Consider the following 22,906-nt stretch of genomic DNA (forward strand, 5'->3'; position numbering starts at 1 on the left):
GTTTTCAAAATGTTGCCCTTTACACCACAAGATGGCACCAATGTAACATGTTTCTCTGTTCTGGTAAAATGACACTCAAAAAAGTGCACGTTTACAGCCCTGAACAAACAGGCAAGGCCACAGGTGCTGAAGAGAACATTTAGGCTTATCTGTATGGTTGTGGCCAACAGCAGCTTTGTGAAGAGGTGTCAACAACTCAGTCAACCTAAGGCTGCTCTGTTTCCCATCAGCCTTGACAGCTGGCACTATGTCAGCCATCTTCCCAGCTGCAGCCACTGTCAATCTACTCTATGTACCAACAAGGAAATAAAAACATTGAGGAGACGGGTCAAAACAGGGACACGGTACTTGTAAAAATGTACTGTGTGTATGTTAAGTATCTTGAAAACAGGGAATTTTACACATGCCAGGTGAGATTGAACGCAGAAGCATAGGTCTATAAAATGTCTTGTTGTTTGTTGTTTCTTTTTTGCAGCATCGGCCTTTAGTTTGTTGTTGAATTGGATTTCATTTTTGTTGTTGCTGTTTATTCCCCCATCATTGTCCTCATCTTCTTCTCCTCTTCAATGTCTTCTCCCCTTTATCCCACACCCTGAATACTGATCTAGAGTGCTGCCACAATAAATTTCCCTCAGCTCACCAACCCAGACTTTATCATGCTGAGGCATCTACTGGAGTGACAACCCCCAAGATCTCTGTTAAGCAGACTACCTGCCTGGGTCCAACACAAGGGCACAACAAGACCCCTCGAGACAGGTCAGAAATACAGTTTATTTGGAGACGGCTAGTCTGGAGGAAACCCTGTTAACTGACTTCATTATACCCCCCTTTACCCGTCTTTGTTTGAGCATGCAATTTTATGGTAGTTAGCCTATAGTAGATCTAGCATTTGAATAAACTTTGCATCTCTGTAGTCTATCCTGCATGCGAGTCAGTGCGTGCGTGAGCGGTGTGGGTCAGCATCTACATCTACACAATCAAATCTTTGACGATGCCACGGTCTCGCAAGAAAAATATATCAGCTATAGCAAGGTCAAATCGAGTCTAATAAGTAGGCTCTCTCCAAAACTGTCTCTCACACAGAAGCTGTTTGCACCAGTGATCTCAGGTGAGGTTTATTTTGAGACAACCCGATAATAACCACTCACTGCGCGCGACGGAACTGCCCTGCTGGTCATTTTAATTTACAGGTAGGCTGATCACCCTAAAAATATGAACCGTCACACACTGGAGACAAACAGAAGATTTCCCTCATACCAGTTGTCTGTTAATTTGCTGATTGAAGAAGGCATTCGTATACATGCTGTTAATCATTTTTTAGGTTTTTTACTCGGCTGACAGGCTATTTATCTTGCCCTTAGAGCATGCCGGTAATGTCGTTTATATTAGTCAGACTCGTTGAATTTGTTTATTGCAGTATTTCTACTCCAAGTCTTGGGGGGAAATAACTTTGTTTTATATTGCAATACAGCTAAAAAAATGCCTGTCAGCAAACCCCTTCACAGCGTTTCTTGAGTGTTTCCTCCCAGGCTACTTAGTTTTCGAACTGGCTTCTCTTGGCTGTTCCGCTGGAGAATGTGGAAGAAGATGCGAGCTCTCACGCACCAAGAGCGTCTGCGCCACGCAAGAGCTCTCTGGAAACCTATAAGCCATGTGGCTTAGATGGAATTATTCAATACCGAAAAGAAGACGAGAATTATCATTTTCGTGCTTTAATGAGCCTCAGACTTCGAATTATCCCCCAGTGCGCCCGGAGAATGGGAGCCATCCCTGCTTGGAGTAGGCTACAATTCGCACGACCATCCTTAAACCATCTAAGTTTTATCCTTCTGGAGCGGCAGAATTTCGAAGTGATTGTCTGCAAATTCAGCACTAGAAGAGCTTAAAAGGTGAAGTGTCAGGTAAGAGGAATGTAAAACTTGTATGATAAATAATGTTTCTATAGTAATGCTATTAATGACCTTTGGATGAAGCATATGTTGTTTTTAATTTGTTATCTCGCATGAGTATGTGATATCAAGGTGATTTTATCAAACCGCTATTATGTCATTTCTAACTCTTTCAGTTTAATCGTACTGTCCGTTTGACACTGGCTGCTTTAAATAATAATACAAAAAAACTTTCATTTACGAAAGGAAATGGTTAGGCTACGCTTATGCTATAGCCTGCACATCTTGTACGGTTGAATTTCTGTACACTGAACTCCATTTGTATTTTGTCAAATGGTGACATTTTGCTAAGAGTGCTTAAATTTTTAAGGAGGTATACAGTTACCTCAGGTATACGTATATACCTGTTTGACCCTTTTAACAGTGCATGCAATAAATGTCAGGCTCCATCATGTCTGCACAGGCTTTGAAGCATGACTGTGTGGTTTCAGAGAGGTCTAATTGAGCACGGAATCGACACACCTTTATCACCCAATTACCTCCCCTTCACGTGAAAATTATAGGCAGATATTTGCATATCATTGTATCTGTGTTTGATGTTTCTACATTTGAGTGGGTTGTAAGAACACTGATAAATGTGTAATTTGAATGCCAAGCACTGGTGCGTCCCAGGTACAGAAACACCTTTTCAGGACAGTGTAGAGGACAGACAAACGCATCACTGCCTCCCATACAGATGTGGGCTAAACAGAATGGGAGGCGGCTTTGCTTACACACACACACATATATATATACACACAGACACACACACACACATACACACACACACACACAGAGAGAGAGAGAGAGAGAGAGAGAGAGAGAAAAGCTATAATGAGAAGTCTTCTCCAGGCAGTCGTTTGGGCAGAACCATTCACCTTGAGTTTTTTTTCTTTTGTCCTCTATTTTTCTCTCTTCATTTGTAAGCCTTCCCTTTCAACTTTTTCTGTTCAACAAAGGTGTGACATTCTTCATATAACATACTTTGCAACAGTGGCACACTAGGGAAGCCTATGATTGGACATCCACTATGCGAAACGTGATTCAGAGGGAATGATTTGTGTGTGTACACTGATTGAATTCTGATTCAGGTTCAGGTGCTTGTCTCTCTCTCTCTCTCTCTCTCTCTGTGTGTGTGTGTGTATGTGTATGTGTGTGTGTGTTCCTTACATCCTTCTATCTCTGTATCATTGCAACTCAAGAGCTTGTCTATGGCGGTGTTCAATGATGCTGAGTGGTCCTGGAACGACTCTTACCTCAGAATTCCAGATGGGAATTCCAGCATGGAACAGCTGGAGGCAGAGAGCGAGCGGAACTACTACGCCATGTTCTACTCCCTGCTTATCCTGGCCATTGTGTTCGGGAACGTGCTGGTGTGTCTGGCCGTGGTGAGGGAGCGTTCCCTGCAGACCACAACCAATTACCTGGTGGTGAGCCTGGCTGTGGCGGATCTACTGGTGGCCACCCTTGTTATGCCCTGGGCTGTCTACCTGGAGGTAAGTCTGAGTATGAAGGGTGGGCACATCAAAGTGAATACAAAAGAGCCAAATTCCCCAATGGTGGCCGTATCAAACGAACAAAATACAACATCAAACTAAAAAGCTGTTAAAATGCCAAACAGTGAAGTCCTCCACTAGGGCTGATATAAGGTGGAGATAGCACACAGACCAGCTGGTGTCCCAAGAGCACATCTATGAATAGCTTTGAAATGCAAGTATGCTTGAAATGTTAGTGAAATGAAAGGAAATGAAATGCTTGAAATGAAAGGACAAAATATTCAACAGGTCCAAATAAAGCCCTGTGTATATCAAAATATTTCACTTAAAACTGAAAATTAAGAACATAAAGAACAGTATTTTGTTAGAATAAGATTGGTTAAAGGGCTCTAGCTCTGCAGTCTGCTGGCACACAAGAGATAGGCCTACTATCATGATTCATGTGGATCGTGATATGAGTGTAGAGACATATGTGCCACGTGTCTCATGTTATCTAGGAAAAACACTTTCAATGTTGTTTAGCAATTCATTTATTCATGCGTAGTTCACAAAATAGTTATGGGCTTGACATTGCAAATTGTGTTTGGATTTGATTTTTTAATATAAAGGTGAAACTGGTGTACTTTTACATGATATGCATGCAAATTACCTTGAATTTCCCCTTGGGGATCAATAAAGTATCTATCTATCTAAGTATGTAATCTTTTTCCATTGCATAAGATCTTTTTGTGTGTTTGAGACCATTTGTCTTAAATGAGGGTTAGGGTTGTAACTGGGAATTAAATTTGGGATTAAGTTAAGGTATTCAGAATTCTGCACTGCATGAAATTATGAGACAGGTTAAATGTATTACCCCCTGCTTTAAATAAATAATGCAATAAAATTGCACTTCAATGAGGGTTTAACTGTATTTTGAATTGGAGGTTAGGTTTTGGGAGGTCAGCAAAGGATGGAGCAGGATCCAAACCAGAATATAAAGTCTGCATGGTTACTTAGAGGACTGGGATTAGGGTGTGTTTAGGCTTCAGACATTTGACTGGAATGATGGGAAGGTTGTCGTATAATTTGCACCAGCGAGGGAGGTGAGCTGTCTGATGTTTCTACTGGTGCTCGGGTGTTGAGATAAGGTGAATATGATTATGTTAATGGCTGAGCTGAGTTTGGAGTGGGTTACCTTGAGTTTGAAGGTGACATTCAGCTTGTGGTTGTTGCTTTGCTTTTGTTACATGTTTAAATGTAGGAGTGGAAACATGAGGGAAGTTAAATGTTGCTAAATATAATGCATGGCGAAGGGAATCGATGAGCTAAGCTGTGACACATCATACTTATCATGTGTAAATAATTTTTACACTTTGCAAATGATACAGTATGATTAACGTAGGCGTAGGGCTCAGAGTTGAATCTCAGCTTCTTGTAGTCACCAAGGGTCAAGCATGTGTTGTAAGGAAAATTAAGTGCAAGCAGACAGAGGCAGGTTTAAAGACTAAAAATATATTAAAGCATGGTTAACAATGGTGTTAGAACTACGAGCTCGGAGACCAGCATATGAGCTCGGAGACCATATGAGCTCGGAGGCCAGCATAGCTCACCGCTTATGGCGGCGGCCAACTGAACCTCCAGAGCTGCGTCTTCCCTCTGCATTTAAAGCGCAGCTCATCCTCTTTGATTGTGTCAAGAGGAAAGAACTCATCATCAAATGATTAATTGTCGTCATGTGTCCTCATGTGGTTCTCATGAGCGTCTAAGTAACAATGAGTCATGTGAGCATTTAATTGACAAAGGTCACAAGAGCAGTTTGGTTGACAAAGGGTTTGGCATGATCAAAAGGCTGGGGTGATGATTAAAATGAATGTTGAAGATTTCCACTACACATGCTGTGGTTATTATCAGGTACTGTCGGTCACAGCTCGTGCATGTTGGGTCTTGGCCCTCCTCAGCACAGCCTCTGTCTGGTCGTGACAGTGACTAGGGTGTTATATTACGGTACAATTAGAGCAGGAGTAAAGGGAATCGCGAGTCCATCTGTTAGTGCCGGCAGACCTGGCAACCAGACTCCACCGCTCTGCCCAACCACACATTAATCTCTGTCACAGGACTATTACCTCACCGCTCCTGAAACCACCTACGGCTGCGTCTGTCTCAAGATTCCTTGTGTGTGTGTGTGTGTGTGTGTGTGAGTCTGTGTGTGTGTGTGTGCACACACATGTTTGTGGAGGAGAAAGTCGGCTGTTCTGTGGTGCATCATCCTATGTGTTACACAAGCGTGGGTGTCTTCTCCTTAATTGCGTGTATTAGAGAGTGGCGTGTTTACATGTTACATGATCTCACTCTCTATCTGTGTGTGTGTGTGTGTGGTGCGTGTGTGTGTTGAACAGGTGATGGGCGGTGCATGGCTCTTCAGTCGACTGTACTGCAACGTCTTTGTCACGCTGGATGTGATGATGTGCACTGCTAGCATCCTCAACCTGTGTGCCATCAGCATTGACAGGTAAGGTGGCCTGGGCATGCGTGTGTGCGCTCAGTGTGTTGTGATATTTATGTCTGTTCATTATCGCTTTAATACAAAAAAATGAGTTAACCTCATGTGACCTCCTGGTGGATCGAAGCGTTATCTTATTTTACCTCTGGATAGAAATTGTATTAATCCATCACATGAAAAAAGAGTGTGTAGATTAAAGTGCCTGCTGAATGATAATGGGCCCATTACACATTTAAAGAGGTGCACCAAGAAAGACCTCTATATGTTGCGCTTCAAGGACAAAGAGTGTTGCAAGCTAAAAGACATCTTTATTAGCAACTGAGGGCTGATGGATTGAAAGACACCTGGATGGCCGACCTGATGCTCCCCGCAACCCTCCCGGATCAAAACAGCTCCATTCTTCTCCAATCTCTGGGTCTGGTTGATGCCAGATCAGGCGCAGATCCATTCCTCTGGGCAGTACTTTCCAATTAATTTGCAGAGTAGGCAACTCCAGAGGAATGGCGTATAAGACATCTCCTCCTGTCACAAGCTCTTTAAATATTTGATCACAAACTGTGCTGCCCTTAGAAAATTCAGCTCTGAAAACTTTTGTATGACAACAGCCCACCAAGGGTGTATTGTGCTTTTGTAAGTGTGTATCTTCATACATGTGTGTGTACGCATGTAAGAATGTGTGTGTGTGTGTGTGTGTGTGTGTGTGTGTTGAGTGTGTCCCTTTAGTGTGTTGTGTGTCTCTTTCAGTGTGTGCATACCAGTTTCCATGTGTGTATTTGTCCCTTGTTTATGTTCAATCACTTGCATTATTTAGTTGCCCTCTGTGCCCAGATCTTGTAACTTTTAATATTTTACCGCCTCGTGGGGTCTTTAAACCCTTGACCCTCTGCCTCCAAGCACATTCTTTTTTCTCTCTCTCTCCCTCTATCTTTCTCTCTCTGTGACAGTCTCCTGTGTGGGCTTGCATTTGTTGGTTCATATGGTGATATTTTTGGGGTTGCTTCCCTGTGTGTGTGTGTGTGCAGTCGTTATTAATAGCTGGGGAATGAGCTCATCAGTGGCAGGTGCATAATTAACACTTGCACAAGGGGCACTCTGTGACAGCTTTGTTTTCATTTTGTGTGTATCCATATGAATCACAGAGAGGACGAAGAATGTGTGTGAGAGAGAAAGAGAGTGAGAAGGCTTGGTGGGACAAAAACACAGAAATTAGCAGAGAGAGAATCAGAGAGAGAGAGAGAGAGAGAGAGAGAGAGATGGATACAGACAGATGGAAGAAAAGACACAGAGTGTGTGTATGGTTGGATTACTTCAGGGCATTAAGCCTTGCCTTAATAGGATAAATATTGATGTTGGGGTGATTGTGCCTTTCTTTCCAATGAATGTTTGTGTTGTGTCCATCTGATGTGAGAACTGGAAAAACAAGGGTCTCAGATGCATGCTGGGAGAGAAAGGGAGGAAGAGAATGAGGGAGAGAGTGGCTGCTCTCTTTGTTTTATTGTTCATCCTTGTTTGTTTTCCACGGCTTCACCCTCTTCATCCAGCGTTCTCACTATGGAAAAAAGGGAATTAATTACTCTGATAATGGCATCGATGCTGATGACACTAATCTAGTGATAATAAAACTCTCTGCTCCAAATTGGGTCGAGCTTAATTACCGCTCCCTCCAAGCCGATGCTCTGCCGCCCAGTTCTCAACAGCGCTCACAGATTCAATATTCTTGGCATAAACACCGGTAATTAATTTTTAATAAAGCAATGCTCTTGCCTTTTTTTTGAGAAGGGGTATGGGGGTGGGTTTTATTGTGATGTACTTTTTGAAAAAGCCATGACGGACAATCTCAAAATTTTGATAATTCATGTTGATGCCAGCCATTTTGTAAACTCACACAATTAGAGAATTGATTTTGCTAACCCTAATTAGCATCCCGAATATATGAGGCTGCAATTTCACCCTCCAGCTATTCCTTTCTCATCTCTTCTCCTCTCTATTTTTATTTGGCTCCATTTGTCTTTGGCACATTCTCTCTTTCCTCTCTTTATTTCTCTATCAATTTCTCTCTAACTCACCATTTCCTCTCTCTCTCTCTCTCTCTGCCTCTTTGCTTCTTCAATCTCCCCTCTCTTTATGATTCTTTCTGTGTTGCTTTTTTCCCTCTCCTTTCACTCTTCCTCTCTTCCTCCCCCTATCTCCCTCATTAATCAACCAAATTATCTTTTAGACTATCTTAGAGACACAGATGAATAAAGAAGAAAGTTCTAGCTTTCACTCTCTTACCCTAACTGACGTCAGTCTACGCTTTTGTGTTCTATCCTTCCTGATGTGTGTGTGTGGTGGTGGACACAATGGAGGTGGTGATGGCTGTGTCATATGACATTGCATTCTCCCTCCCTGTCATTCTGTCCCGTCCTCTCTCTCTCTAACAATTTGTGTGAATGGGCTTTGTGTGATCTTTCCACGTATATCGCAGTGTGCTACATGTCCTTCATACACACACACACACACACTCATTATCTCTTTCTCACTCTCTCACAGACACTCTTGCCATCTGTCTTTTTCTGTCTCAGGTACACTGCAGTGGTTGTGCCTTTGACATATAAAACAGGCCCTAAGCTATGAGGGGCCATGGGGGAGCCCCTCAGATATATTTTATGCCACCCCCCTGCACCAAGTTTAGGTTTTGTAGGAAAATCATAAATATAACATCAATATTGGCTGAGATAAAAGTGTCAGAGACAGTAATGAAAACTTCTTATTGGATCCAGTCTCTTTACCCCATGCACAAACAGCATTCAAACATTCTCAAACAATGTACTGTTTTATCAGGACCACGGACAGCGCTGTTTGTTGTACACTGTGAAGAGATTTACAGTATTTATTCATTTTGAACATCATGCCGCACTGCATGTTAAAAAGCTAAAACCTGGAACCATGAACATATATTACAGCCAGAAAGCAGTTCAGGAATGAGGAGAGATATAAGAATTTGGATTTGAAATACAAAATACCATAGAGATCTCAGCCGAGGGCAGTAGCCCCAACAGCAGCTAAGCCCAGTGTGACGGAGTACTGTCACTACAGGTGAGTATGCACTCTGACTGCCATACCAACGGGCCTGGCTCTTTGGCGTTGCGGTCAAGCTGCAGGATTAGTGCGCTGGAGACCCGGGTTCAAGACCGGGTGGGGTCACTGCTCTCTCCCTTCGCTACACCCAGAGTTACTTTGTACACCAGCTGTAGAGGAAGTACCCCAGCAGCAAGCAAGATCAGAATGCCCTCCAAACATTTCCTATAATATTAGGGACATTACACACAAGCACATGGAAAATGTAAGGCAGGAGATTGTTCACATCTAGTCAAAAAAGCAACAGGTTGATGCCAAAATAGGCTGGTAATGTGCTGTTTCACTGTATACAAAGATTTACCCCTCGTCACTTTTAACCGCCCCCTCAGTCACATTATCCTGGTGTCATGCCTGATATAAAACTACCAAACCACAGTTCTCTTCCCCCAGTCTATGGCACTCTTACTCTTCTTCTCACTGTCACACTGCATGTTTGTATCTTTCTTCTCCCCTCTCTCTCTCTCTCTCTCTGTCTCTCTCAGGTACACTGCAGTGGTGATGCCTGTTCTGTATAACACCACACACAGCTCTCGTAAACGGGTGTCCATCATGATCGCCGCTGTCTGGGTCCTGGCCTTCACTGTCTCCTGTCCCCTGCTGTTTGGGTTCAACACCACAGGTAGGCAACATGTTTCCTTTACCTTCTGAAGGCAGATAAACCTCACATCAAGCTTTAAGTCAGCTTTAAAATACTCTCAGTTGGGTGAATCATTAGAGGTCTGTGTGGCTATCAGTAGTCTTCTCAGTGTCACCTTCAGATAAAAGCCGCTGAGAGATTCCTGGTATAGCAGGCTGGCATAAGAGGAGGAGGATAAAGGTGTCAGTATTGTGTTTCCTCAAAGCCAGAAATAATGATAATAACAAAAATACCACCCAAAACAGGATATAATAAATATTAACCACAGAGGCTGTTTCTGCTGTTGTTACCTAGAGCTAGCCTGGAAAATCCAGACCCTGATAATCTAGAAAGATTAAGGGTCTGGCAAAAAACAATGTAATGGCCCAACTCGAGGGGCGGCAACAAGCATGCATTTAAAAATCTCACTGCACGCAATTGGACACGAGACTTACTCACGCAATCGGATAACACTCAGAGCCGGACAGTAACTGAGTACATTTACTTGAGTACAGTACTTGAGTACAATTTTGAGGGATCTGTACTTTACTCGAGTATCATTTTTGTACTCTTTACTCCGCTACATTTCTATCCATAACCGTGAGTACCCGTTACTTCTAAAAAAACAAAGGAAAAAAGAAAAATCTTGGAAACCCTCAATTTGTTGTTTCCATCTCAAACGTGATTGGATTGTGCAGGCACCACTGATTGGGACAGACTATCAGCAATTACCTTCAGCTTTCCACCAAAGTCAACTCCATGGTCAGATTTAGATAAGAGACGAAACCATGGATGAAACAATGGATGAAGACGCAGCAGGTCCATCCCGGGAATGTGCCAACCCGTGGCCCCACCTCGCCAGACTATTTCAATTTTCTGAACAAGTTAATGATAGTTTTCGCTTCAAGTGTTTCAATTACAAAATAGTATTTTGTATTTGAAATACGTATTTTAAATACATGTATTAGAAATACTGCCCATCCCTGGCAACATGGTAAAAAGATGAAAATGACTTTATCATGTTATTAACATTAACATTTTTCATAACTCCATGTAGGACGTTTCTGTACATAAATGTAAGCACTGTGGCAGTAGTAATGCAATATTTAGAAAATGTAGGCTACTCTTGTACTCTTGATACTCAAGTACTTTTAAAAACAAGTACTTTTGTACTTTTACTTAAGTAGACATCTGACTGTTGTACTTTTACTTGTACTTGAGTAAAATTTAGCAAAGGGTATCTGTACTTTTACTCAAGTAATGAAGCTGTGTACTCTGTCCCCCTCTGATAACACTACGACCAATGTGTACTGCCCTCCAACGTTGCAGCGCTGTCTTCATCAGTTTAGCAGGTTTCCCGGAATGTTGGGGTAAAAGTAACGTGCATCATTGCTCTTTGCCATTGTGCTCTCGCGAGAACTCTGGATTTCCAGGGTAACCTAGAGCCAATTTGGACTATCCCACCATGCCTTCTTACCATGTGAGGAGTTCCAATCCACAACCCTAGTGGTGAGATACCCAGGATGTTGTCTGGCCCAGGTGCCCAATAGATTTGGAATTTATCCCTTCATGTCGCTGGCAGCATTAAATCCTGGAACATATCTCTGCCAGGTTCTGTTTACATTTAAATAAATTAATGTGGCAGACACTTCTCTCCAGAGTGACTAATAACGCGAGATCCAGAGGTGAATCGTTAGTGGATAAAACACACAGAGCGAGCAACGCGCTGTAAACTCAAACCTCAGCTTCAACTTGGCCTCCTCCACTCATCCAAGTGCCAGTGAACTGACAGCAGACAGAGGAAGATTGGAAGAGCAGAGAAAGCAGCAGTGATAAACTTAAAGGAAAAAGAAAAAAAAGAGGGGCTTGGGGCTAAAAATGTATAAAACATGTCGATCCTCTCAGAAGAGTTGTTTCTCTAACTTACTTACATCACAGAGGGATGACTTTGAAAGACAAGAGTCTCGACTGAGACATGTTGAAATGCAGTAATGGTCCCAGATGAAGTCTAGATGAAGATGCATTCCCGACATTGTTTCTGTCTGAAAGAGGGAATTGACCATCTGAGGCAGTCCCAGTGTCATATCTCGCCTCTTGCGAACTCTGCGAGCCCCCACCCCTCACTTGACAGCCACACAGAGATTCTGTAATGTGTGTGTATGTCGTTCACACATAGGTCCGTAAAAGGTCAGTATAGGTCCGGAGGTTAGCATCATATCTGAATCACCCGAAGGTTAGGACCTCCGTTTGACAAACCTCTGCATATACTCCGGAGGTTATATCTGAAAGCCCCTTATGTAACAATGGTCAGCAGGTGCTGAGCTGTGGTGTGAGTTAACCTCATTACTAAATGGCCTTAGAGACATGATTGTGATTGGTGCTTAGCATAAATGTGTTTTAGCCTCACCGTTTGCTGATGGCTGGAGGTACGAGTCTGAGATGGGACTGCACCTGTCATAATATCAGCCTGGTTTCATCAAACCCGCTCACTTCATAAATAGGGTCTGGGAGTGGTCCAATGGGGAATGTTTCCGATCTAAGCACCCTAATTAGCATGGACTTGGCATTAACTTTGAAATCAGCAAACCATCTTAACCAATTGTATTGATCAAGGATTGCTGACGTTACTTGGTACTTTGCCTCTGACCTTTGTAGAATTGATAATAAACTGCACTGGCAGTGAGGAATCAATGCTGTGTAAATTTACACATTCTGCCGGCTGCAATCCTTTGATGTTTGCTAGCATTGCTTCTACCGTTGTATCGCTCATCTAGCTCTACCACTTTTGATTTTGAAACAGTAACATCATCCCCTCTGGTCACTGATTAGTTTACCTGGTGGCTGCGGGAAATGTTGATAAGAGATTTCCAGACCGATATCTCAGTGAGAAAATGAATTGATACAGACGGGCAGAGCCATAATGCAGGTTATTCAAATATGTATGAACTGAGTAGCAGACATACGTATAAGACCGGAGAATCTGCGTCTAGATTTCTACAACTACTGACTAGCCTAGAAATCTAGACGCACCCTAGCGGCAGAAAATTATATTTGCTGCCAGGGCTAGTCTAGCAACTCAACGTTGGCTTGTGAGCTCGAAAAATTAAACTTCTATCAGGCCAATCAAATCGTGTATAGAGTCGTTAGGTGGGCTTAACATAATGATTGATGGCAGAGTTGCAACGGTTTGGCTTGAATTCCCTGCTACTTGAAAACAAATAAGATGGATGTTGATGTTGGCGAACAGTGCGACACGAGTTAAGCTTTTATGAAGTTGGCAAAAGTTTGAACTAGCCAACTAGCTCCGCTGGTGGGAAACGCATGGGACTCATAGCGCTGTCCTACTGCGTGCAGAGGGAATTTGAAAGACAACCGATCATTCCACCCCTCGGACTGAGCACTGCGAACGGTGAGTGCCCAGACCCTACATTTTAATGTGGGTCTGGCTCGTCAGGCTATGAACTGAGGGTAAACAACAACGCAAGTGTAAACACATGGATGCAGTTGAGAACGGTCAATAACGCATCAAATCAATAGTCTGCAACTTCCATGAATTAATAACTGCCTAAAATATCATGTATCGTGCTATGCTTTTTATTTTAAAACAATTTATAATGTAAGAGTGAAGACACTTATGATTATTTCATGTGATAGCCTTTCGAGGGAAGTTTTTAGAGGACATAAATACTTCTCATATCTTGACCATTTTGAGCATTTCCATCTCAGTAAGCGCCTGAAGAAAATTTGACTTGGCTTCAAAGCATTCTGCATGCATGGTGGCTATTGAGAAGTGAAGTCTCCAACATTCAGCACAAATCATCCTGTCTTCTTACGTCTACTTAGAATAAGAAACAGAAAAGAAAGGCTTCAGCAGATGGGCTGCTTATTCTGTCATTGGATCCATGCATAAAACACAGGCTGAAAAAGGCCTAACCCTAAACCTAACCCTAATCCTAACCCTAACTTGTTGAAAAAAACCGAATGACACTTAATAACAGAACCGTTATGTCATAAACGTTTATGACTTGTTTATGACACGTTCATGACAGTGTCATGTCACTCTTATGTCAACACTGTCAAGTAAAGTGTAACCAAAAGGTTAATACTAAAAATGTATATTTTAAAGTTTAAAATAAATGTTTGATACTACATTAAAATTAAATAAAATCTTTTTTTTATTAGAAACCTGATCACAGTGATTCATCACTTTGTATTTTAACACACCTTGATTCTGCCCTTCAGTCTTCATACTTGAAAACCTCTTGGACTAATGACTTGGTGGCTGGCCTGTGTCTAAACCAATTGCTTTAACAAGGAACATTAGATGTATTAGAGCGTCTTAAAGCGCACCAGTCAATCACTAATCACTGAGGACCGGCAGTTGCTCATCACTGCCTAATGATAAACTAACAAGACCTGTGGCTTGTATTGAATATTGTTGGCCTCTGTTATGCCAGACACTCTTGAGATTAGGCTGCTGCCGCTGAACAGCTAGTTCCCATCTGACTCTGGTGGTAACACTGGGGTCCACCAGTGAGTGGAGCAATTGATGAGGGGGCTTTGGTCGGTCCATTATTGGTAAATCAGGAGGTCATTGCCCTTCTAATGACCTGCTCCTTGCAGAAATTACTGTGTGTGTGTTGTCTCTGTTTATTTGTTTATATTGGAAAGACATTACTAGGGTGGTGTGTGTGTATGTGTGTGTGTGTGTGTGTGTGTGTGTGTGTGTGTGTGTGTGTGTGTGTGTGTGTGAAAGTGATGTTTTCACTCTCTTTGGAGCCATATTTGAATAAACTAGGATTTGGTCATTGCCATTTCCATTATTTGTTTTTCTCACTATCTGTTTAAACACGGATGTGGTATAATCGTTTCCCTCTCTCTCTCTCCCTCTCTCTGTGTGTGAGCATTTTATTTCCACTTATCTGTATGAGCTGGTCTGATGGTTTCATATTCAGTTTGTGTGCTTGTGTAAATTAAGGTGTTTTGTTTTTCTTTTGTGTGTGTGTGTGTGAGAGAGAGACTGTACTCACACATATGTGTGTGTGTGTGTGTGTGTGTGTGAGAGAGAGAAAGAGAGAGAGAGACTGTACTCACACATATGTGTGTGTGTGTGAGAGAGAGAGATACTGTACTCACACATATATGTGTGTGTGTGTGTGTGTGTGTGTGTGTGTGTGAGTGAGAGAGACTGTACTCACACATATGTGTGTGTGTGTGTGTGTGTGTGTGTGTGAGTGAGTGAGACTGTACTCACATATATGTGTGTGTGTGTGTGTGTGAGAGAGACTGTACTCACATATATGTGTGCACTTTCCAGATGACCCCACGGTGTGCTCCATCTCCAACCCAGAGTTTGTCATCTACTCGTCCGTGGTGTCCTTCTACCTGCCCTTCATGGTCACTCTGCTGGTCTACATCCGCATCTACGTCTTCCTCAGGAGGCGCAGGAAGCGGATCGCCTTCAGACAGGCCAGTGGGAAAGTCCAGCCAGGATCCGCTCTGCCGTCTGCGGTAAGAGCTCAGTGTGCCGCACACACACACACACACACACACACACACACACACACACATACACACGCACTCAGCAAACCTACACATATACTCACAAATGTATGTATGCTGTATGTATATGAAGTGTATATTCAAAAATCAGTTATATATATAAAAATATATATACTGTATATCATGTACAAATCTGTGTGTGTTCAGTCAAGCTAAAGTGTGTATCTAGGACACTTAGCTTTCTGTGTAATCTCCTCTGAATATGATACATTATTCTGGATGAAATATGTATAACCACAAAGATGATAAATCAACATTACACACACAGACACACACACACACACACACACACATACCGGTACCTGTCAAGAGATTCACAGTTTTTCACATCACATCACATGACACTATATCTCATGGATATTACTAAATCTCACAGATATTCCCTCCCATAACATAAAATAATAAAAGATAAGTCCAATAGACTGCTGGGCAGTGTGAGTAAAAGACTGATGTGTTTGCACTGCGGGGCTTACTACATCTGTTTAGCAGTTATACAAGTAAACAATGTATCAGCAGATAAACACCTTCATCACTGAACAATGTCTTATCTCAGTTGAGTGAGCGTAGGCCTGTTTACAAAAAGCCTTACAAATATAGCAATGTGCATTGTTTGCCTTCTTGCATGTGTGGGTGGGTAGTGCGGATAGCTCATGGATTTTCAAGTATTGAAACCACTGACCTCACAGATTTCTATTACATCATGGATTTAAGGCCTGTTAACTTGACAGGTAGCCTATGCATGTACACAAGATTACTGGGTGCTATAACACGCTCACACTCAGCTCTCCACACAGGCATTCACAGTGCACACAGCCACACAGAGTCTGCACAGACCCCCTCTTGAATGACCAAGTGCCCCTTGATAAGGACCCATAATAAGGACAACCAGTGATTGACAGAGACAGAAGGCACACATAAGCATATAGTATGGTAATTAGTATAGCATATATACCTAATGCGAATTATGGTGGAGAGGCTGTGCTATTGTGGGGCTGTTTTTATTCCCAAAGGCCTTGGGAATCTAATTAAGGTGCATGGTATCACGAACAACAAGAAAAACCTTTTCAAAGTGAATCTGTCAATCTCTGCCAAGATACTAAACGTTGGTCATGATTGGATCATTCATCAGGTGAATGAACCACAAAAAACGTCCAGATCAAAACAAATATGGTTTACTGAACGCAAAAGTCATTGCCATCTCAGTCCCCTAATTTAAACTCCATAGAAAAACAGTGGGGTGAGTCAAAGAGGAGAATGCACAAGTGTGGACCTAGGAATCTGGACGATCTGGGGAGATTTTGTAAAGACAAAGAGTCTTAAATCTTTTGCTTTGTATTCTCCAACTCTATGGGGTGTCATAGGTGAATATAACAAGCTGTTTTATTGGCAAAGGGAGGCTGAAGAAGGTATAATAAGCAGGGGTGCCAATAATTGTGAGCAACGTGTTTTTGTTAAAAATATTTATTTCTTTATGATATTTTCTTTTTTTTTCAAAACAAATGTGCTTCCCTTCAAGGTTGGATTTTTCCTATTTCTTTTCATTGTGAGATTACAATAAATCACCAACAGATTATTTTTTCTACCAGATTTTAGTCAACTTTAGCATGAGGTCCCAGTAATTCTGGAGGGTACTGTATATATTGTAATTACCTTTGTGACCTTGGAAAAGGTTATGGACTCTACTTACTATCTACTTCTTAGTATTAATCCATGCATTGATTTTCGTCAGTGCCGACCACATTGAGGCATAGTCACATTGTCTGATATACAAGCGCCCTGCACCCCCCGCCCGCTCATTTGCCTCCATTTGTATAAATAACACCAGTAAGGTACACAGATGTAGAGGAGGGCCCAGAGACTCACAGTCATTTCTCTCTGTCTTTACCCAGCGTGTATTCAGTGGTAGATATTTAGTGCTGAAGCAGCGGTAGCCTCACCTTGAACACGTTGTTGCGAGTCTGTTTCACTTTGGATAAAAGTGTCTGCTAAATATATTAGTGGCTTTTAATAGAGACTTGAGGAACCCTATAAACAGTATGCAACCAAAAAACGTCCTCTATGACATTGGCAGAAATTACGGAATCAAAATGAAACCACCCTTAAAAAAATCTATGATTTTCTTTTTGTCGGTACATTTTTGAGCTTTCTACACATTAGATTGTGTATATTTGATAGAAATGGAATCCCTCCTTGAGATTGTGGGACGTTGAGAGCTGATCTCTCTTGGAGACTTTCCAGCAAAGCCATTCTCGCTGAACACTCCAGGAATTTCATGATGGAGTTTAGATCCTGCTAAGTGGAGCAACATTTGATACGGGGGGGGGGGGGGGGGGAGCATTTTGTAACAGCCTGATTCTCTTTCCTCTTCCATTTCAAGTGATCTATTTTTTCCAGCACATCTAATTTTAATAAAGTCAAGCAGAGTTTAGCTGTAGCACAGCAGTGCACCTCAAATTCCAGCAGAGAACTACAGAGTCATGGAATGAGAGCAGAAAAAAATAGTGCTCGGTGTTTAGTGTGTGTGTACTGTATATAGATAGATAGATAGATAGATAGATAGATAGATAGATAGATAGATAGATACTTTATTGATCCCTAGGGGAAATTCAAGAAAGATATGTGTGTGTATATGTGTTAACATCCATCTCTCTTTCTCTCTCATACATGCATATCTCTCTCTTTCTCTCTCTCTTAACATGCATGTCCTGTGTGCATCTCTAGGAGACCTGTTTGCAGGAGACGATGAAGGAGAGGAGAGATCTCTCCCCAATTAGGATTAAAGTGGTGGGTATGTGTGGATGTTGTTTTGTTGTGTGTGTGTGTGCATGTGCGCGCCTATGCATATGTGTGTGTGTGTGTGTGTATTTGTGTGTGTGTGTGTGTGAGAGAGAGATAGAGAGTGTGTGTGTGTGTGTGTGAGAGAGAGAGAGAGAGTGTGTGTGTGTGTGCGCACCTTTGGCATAAGCAGTCCGTCTAATGATTCATGCCGCTGCAGTGTAGCCTGAAATGAGTGCGAGTTAAACGAGTGATTTTCCTAATGAAGTTGGTGGGCTGCAACTTTGAGATCTTTGGCAGGGCGCGTGCAGTCTGTTTTTAGCGTGGTGGCAGACTGTCTTCCATCAGTGTGTCTTGCACCGGCATCTTCACCCCGGGGCTGTGAGAAAGAGACAGAGCTGGGAATTTATGATTCTGAAATACAGTCTTCTCTCTTCTCTGGCGCTAAAAACTCTGTCTGGTATGCCCAAGCATTGGATAACACACCCTGTTTGTCACATCCATTTCCATATGAGCCATTAATCATGACAGAGCTGAATTTTTTTTTTTAAGATTTAAAGACAATTTACAAGTGCCTCCCAGTAAGGGCTATGCAATAACAGTTTTTTAAGCTCGGCTGGTCAGGCAAGGTAGGTTGAAGGATATTGCGAGGGATTGAGAGAGGATGGGAGCCTAGGATGAGAGCGGCTGGGGACTGGAGAGGATATCTTATCGGCACCTGGAGAATATGAGAAAATGACCAGAGGGGATTATGAGCATAGTGGTAGGAGGACATTTGTTGCACCTCCTGACCGTCACAAGCTGTTTTAGAATACCATTTAGCAAAAATGTATCTAAATTAGTACAATTAAGGGCCATGGGCTAAAAGCGTTCAATGTTTTACTTAGAACCATCAGGGAAATGGTTTGTTAGCTGTAAAACGTTGGAATGTTTAGTACTAAGGGTCCCATTTTGTTTCAGCAGAGGGTTGTGGATGTTTTGTGAAGAACTTGTCATGTTTGTTATCTAGGAGACCTCAGACCAGCCTCCTCAGGCCAAGGCCCGCCTCCTCCCGAGCTGCCTGCGGCCTAAGAAGCCACGCACGGCCCCTGTGGAGAACTCACTACTGCCCCCGGTGGACCTCCAGAATTACTGCAGCATCAGCCAGGCCTCCTTCGCACGCACCGAGCAGGATGGGTCGCCCCACAATGGAGAGGACGGGGACGGGGAGGAAGAGGAGGAGGAGGAGGAGGAGGAGGGGTCGACAGGCGAGAGGACGCAGGGCGGCCTCACCCTGAGACGCAGCTGCGAAGTGAAGGACATGTCCAACGGGCGGACGCACACCACGCTCCGTCCGGCGCCAGGTCCCGTGCTCCGCCCGAGCCAGCTGCGGAACAGAAACATGCAGACACGGGAGAAGAAGGCCACACAGATGCTGGCTATCGTGCTGGGTAAGGATCTGAACGTAGACCGAGCACTACTCTCCTAATTTTACACTGTGCCTCAAGGCCAGCAGGGTGCACAAAAATGTTTACAAATAGTATACCCTAAAGATACTTTCTTTTGAAAGTATGCAAAAAGTTCATTAATAATAGAAAATAATTTATGAGGTTAGATGAGCTCGGTGCTTACAAAAGTTCCCTGTCTGATCTTGTATATTTAAATGAAGACAAGCAATGCATCTTAGTGGCCTTGACTTACATATATTCATGTTCGCATTCATATTTGATGTTTCACCTTCCTATTCAAAGTCATCTCTGTCACTTATCAACTCTTGACTGTAATTATGTCCAATAAATTATAAAGCTCAGGTCATTAAAATCTCTTGCATCTCTTGAAAAAACATAATGCCCTCCAAAACCTCATATCATGTGAAATGCCAGGGGTATGTCAATGACAGATAGTTCACAGTATTGTGCCAGAATGAATGGTGGAATCCAACCACATCTGTCTCATGATTTCCACATGAGCAAACTATATTCAGTAATAGACAGGAGAAATAGAGAAATCATCAGTGAGAGTGATGATGTGTGAGAGACCTAAACGCAAGGCTGACAAGATAAGACATAAACGCAAGGCTGACAAATGCAGGAACAGTCCTAAGACGTTCCCAAGAACAGAGACAGGACAGGCAGGCAGGCAGGCAGGCAGGTAGTCTGGAATTTTATTTATTTATTATATAACAGAATACATTTATTCAATCTTTGCAGAATCTAAGGACAGAAAGGGCCAGGGGAGAGTAGCACAAATATCTTGTGTATAAGGTTTCAACATTTTCTAAATCAGGCGTTCAAGAGATTATATACATTGTTTTGATATTTTTCTCACATGTAATGAAATTTAAGAATCTCAAGGTCAACACTTGTGCTTGATCAGCAGTCAGACTCTGAGATGTCTAAAGTATAAGCACTACAAAGTGAAAGCCCGAGGACTCCAAACCAAAACTTTTAAAAAGGGAAAATAATCAAAGAAACCAATTTTACGCAACTTAGTCTCCCTCGTCCAGTTTGAGCATCCGCCTGCCTTCAACACTGACCGATGCGTGCAGACGTTGATGTGCGACATTGATGGTAATTCAAGATGTCTGGCTAATTGGACAGAAAATGAGTACGCACATACAGCAGATGCTTCTCAGCTGCGCGTGGGGGGGGGGGGGGTAGGGTTGGGGGGGGGGGGGGGGGCTCAGCTGGGTCAGCCCCAAGCTAATTGGTCTGACACAGTCATGTGACCTGGCTCACTTTTTCCTTGTGGCATGGATTTGAAGTTTTCTGTGCCTGAAATGCCTTGGGAAATGTATGCATTGGATGTGTGTGTGTGTGTGTGTGTGTGTGTGTGTGTGTGTGTAGGGGTTGGGTCAGGGGTTGGTGGTGGTGGTGTTGAGGAGGTCTGACTCTCTCTGTCTCTGAGTGGGGACACTGATATCCAGGCTTTGATGTGCCCATGAGCCAAGCTGAGAAGCCACTCACTCACCTGTGCATGCAGCTTAAGCACAGAGCTTAATGAGGGGAGAGGAGCGCGTTTGATGTTTTAATTAAAAAGTTCAGGCACACTCTTATTTTCTGATTCTCTTTGCCTATGTATGTGTTTGCATATATGTTTGGGTATAGGTCTGTTCATCTGTATACATATGTCTCTAGCTGTATGATTTGATTGAATGCATTTGTGTCTTTACGTGTGTGTGTGTCAATGTATGCATGTATCTGTATTTACTTTTCTCTGTGTGTGTGTGTGTGTGTGTGTGCTGTGCTGCAGGGGTCTTTCTCATCTGCTGGCTGCCCTTCTTTGTGACTCACATCCTGAACACCCACTGCCGGACGTGCTACATCCCCCCGGAGCTCTACAGTGCCTTCACATGGCTTGGCTACGTCAACAGCGCCCTCAACCCCGTCATCTACACCACCTTCAACATTGAGTTCCGCCGCTCCTTCATCAAGATCCTCACCTGCTGAGATCCTCCCCCTCCCCCTCACACAAACAAACACGCATACTCACAAGGATCCATGCGGAAAAGGATCATTCACGTCACACTTGTCGCAGAACCTGACGGAGGAACCAAGAACAAAGAGAGAGAGTGTGCAGGGGGAAGTGAGGAAACAAGGACACGTCCTAAGGAGGAAGTCTGCTAAGAAGGACTTGTCCTCTTCTCAGCGAGCCACAGCACTGCTGTCTGACCAACTGTAGAGACTCTCGCTTGCCAGCACCTGCCTCATGTCAATGGCAGCGTCCTCTCCCCACTCTTGGCACACCAACGGAGTCTGTCAGTGTTATCTTCATTGGAGTAATAGCAACCAGCTGCAGCCAGGAGCTTGAATTGGCCCGACTTGCTCCCACTTTCAAGTGCAGGTGTTTTCGCTAATGGTGCAGTGATCCGTATCTTAATGTAGTCACTTGCCGAGAGGAGCGCGAAGAATATGAGGGACACGATGGGAACCTTTGTCCCATTTCCCCATTTCGTGTGCTTCCTGTTACCCCTGAGTGAATGACTTGAGACAGGTTCTCAGCCTCCAGTTAATCAATACAAACTTGACAAGTTGCCAAGCGAAGGCATTCATCGAGCCCATCTCACATCGTGCCATTAAAGACTGAGATCTCCTCACTACACTCAGCGATAAGAAATAAATAAGATGTCTTGTGAGGATTGCCGTCATGCTCGCTCGGATTGTTTGTGTCCTCAAAAAAACTCTGCAGATGCGCGTCACGTCACATCGCCTATCTTTAGCTGTCCATTGCTGCCTCAAGCACGTGTTAACACTCCAGCTGTCTTTCAAGAGTTTTTTCGGTGTATGTCGGCGTGTTCGAGATTATCAGTCACAAATCGCCTTGGGAGGCTTGTGGTTTTTTTTTGTTTTTTGTGGGGCGTCGGAGGAATCGCATGGAATTTCTTCAAGGAATTCACAGATTTGTCGCAGGGACCATGAGCATACGGTGATTGACATTCACATGGCGCTTAAGAAGATCTGAGAGCCAACCCCCCCAACACCCCATGCCCTTGATACCAGCTTTCCTGGCAGGCAGGGCCCTGTATGCTGTCACCGTATTGGACTCTGGAGACTAGTGGGAGGTGGGGAGGATTGTCATGGAGTAGGAATATGTATACAAATTTGCTTCTGTGTTGTGTGAATAAAGCTAAATGGATACTTGGCATGCCTGCTATTGAGCTCTTTCACTTCCTTCCTACGACCCTCTCTCTCTTTCTTTCTGATTATCTCCCCTCTCTCTTTATGCTCTCTTCCTCTCTTTTTCTTCCTCCTCTTCAACAATATCCCATCCACCTCTTGATCTTTCTTTCCCTCTCTCCCTCCTTCAGTCTGTCTCTTTCCCTCTCTCCCTCCTTCACTCTATCCCTTTCTCTTTTCCATCCTGCTTTGCCTTGCCTCCCTCTTAATCTCTCTCCCTCCTTCTTTCTCTCCTCCTCCTCTCTCTGTCCCTCCTCCTCCGTGCCTTCCCCTGA

The 22,906-nt window shown here is 43.2% G+C and overlaps 1 protein-coding gene across 2 annotated transcripts; it reads left to right on the top strand.

The window, feature by feature from the left end:
- Positions 1–5: 5 nt before the first annotated feature.
- Positions 6–22,599, top strand: drd3 (dopamine receptor D3). Of its 2 annotated transcripts, XM_076290626.1 has the most exons (10): positions 6–410; positions 609–756; positions 1,084–1,901; positions 3,131–3,424; positions 5,800–5,912; positions 9,506–9,642; positions 14,957–15,150; positions 17,923–17,985; positions 18,986–19,406; positions 21,208–22,599. In XM_076290626.1, exons 4-10 carry the CDS (start codon positions 3,140–3,142, stop codon positions 21,402–21,404), a joined length of 1,410 nt encoding a protein of 469 aa, XP_076146741.1. In that variant the 5' UTR covers positions 6–410; positions 609–756; positions 1,084–1,901; positions 3,131–3,139; the 3' UTR covers positions 21,405–22,599. The 2 variants fall into 2 exon arrangements, with proteins under 2 accessions (XP_076146741.1, XP_076146740.1); XM_076290625.1 differs by having other exon boundaries at positions 6–1,901.
- The last annotated feature ends 307 nt before the right edge of the window (positions 22,600–22,906 follow it).

This window comes from Alosa pseudoharengus, unplaced genomic scaffold (assembly GCF_046254945.1).
Source record: "Alosa pseudoharengus isolate Yale_2024_CS ecotype anadromous, Long Island Sound unplaced genomic scaffold, YU_APseudo_1.1 YU_APseudo_1.1_scf_18, whole genome shotgun sequence".
In the NCBI taxonomy this organism is placed as follows: Eukaryota; Metazoa; Chordata; class Actinopteri; order Clupeiformes; family Clupeidae; genus Alosa; species Alosa pseudoharengus.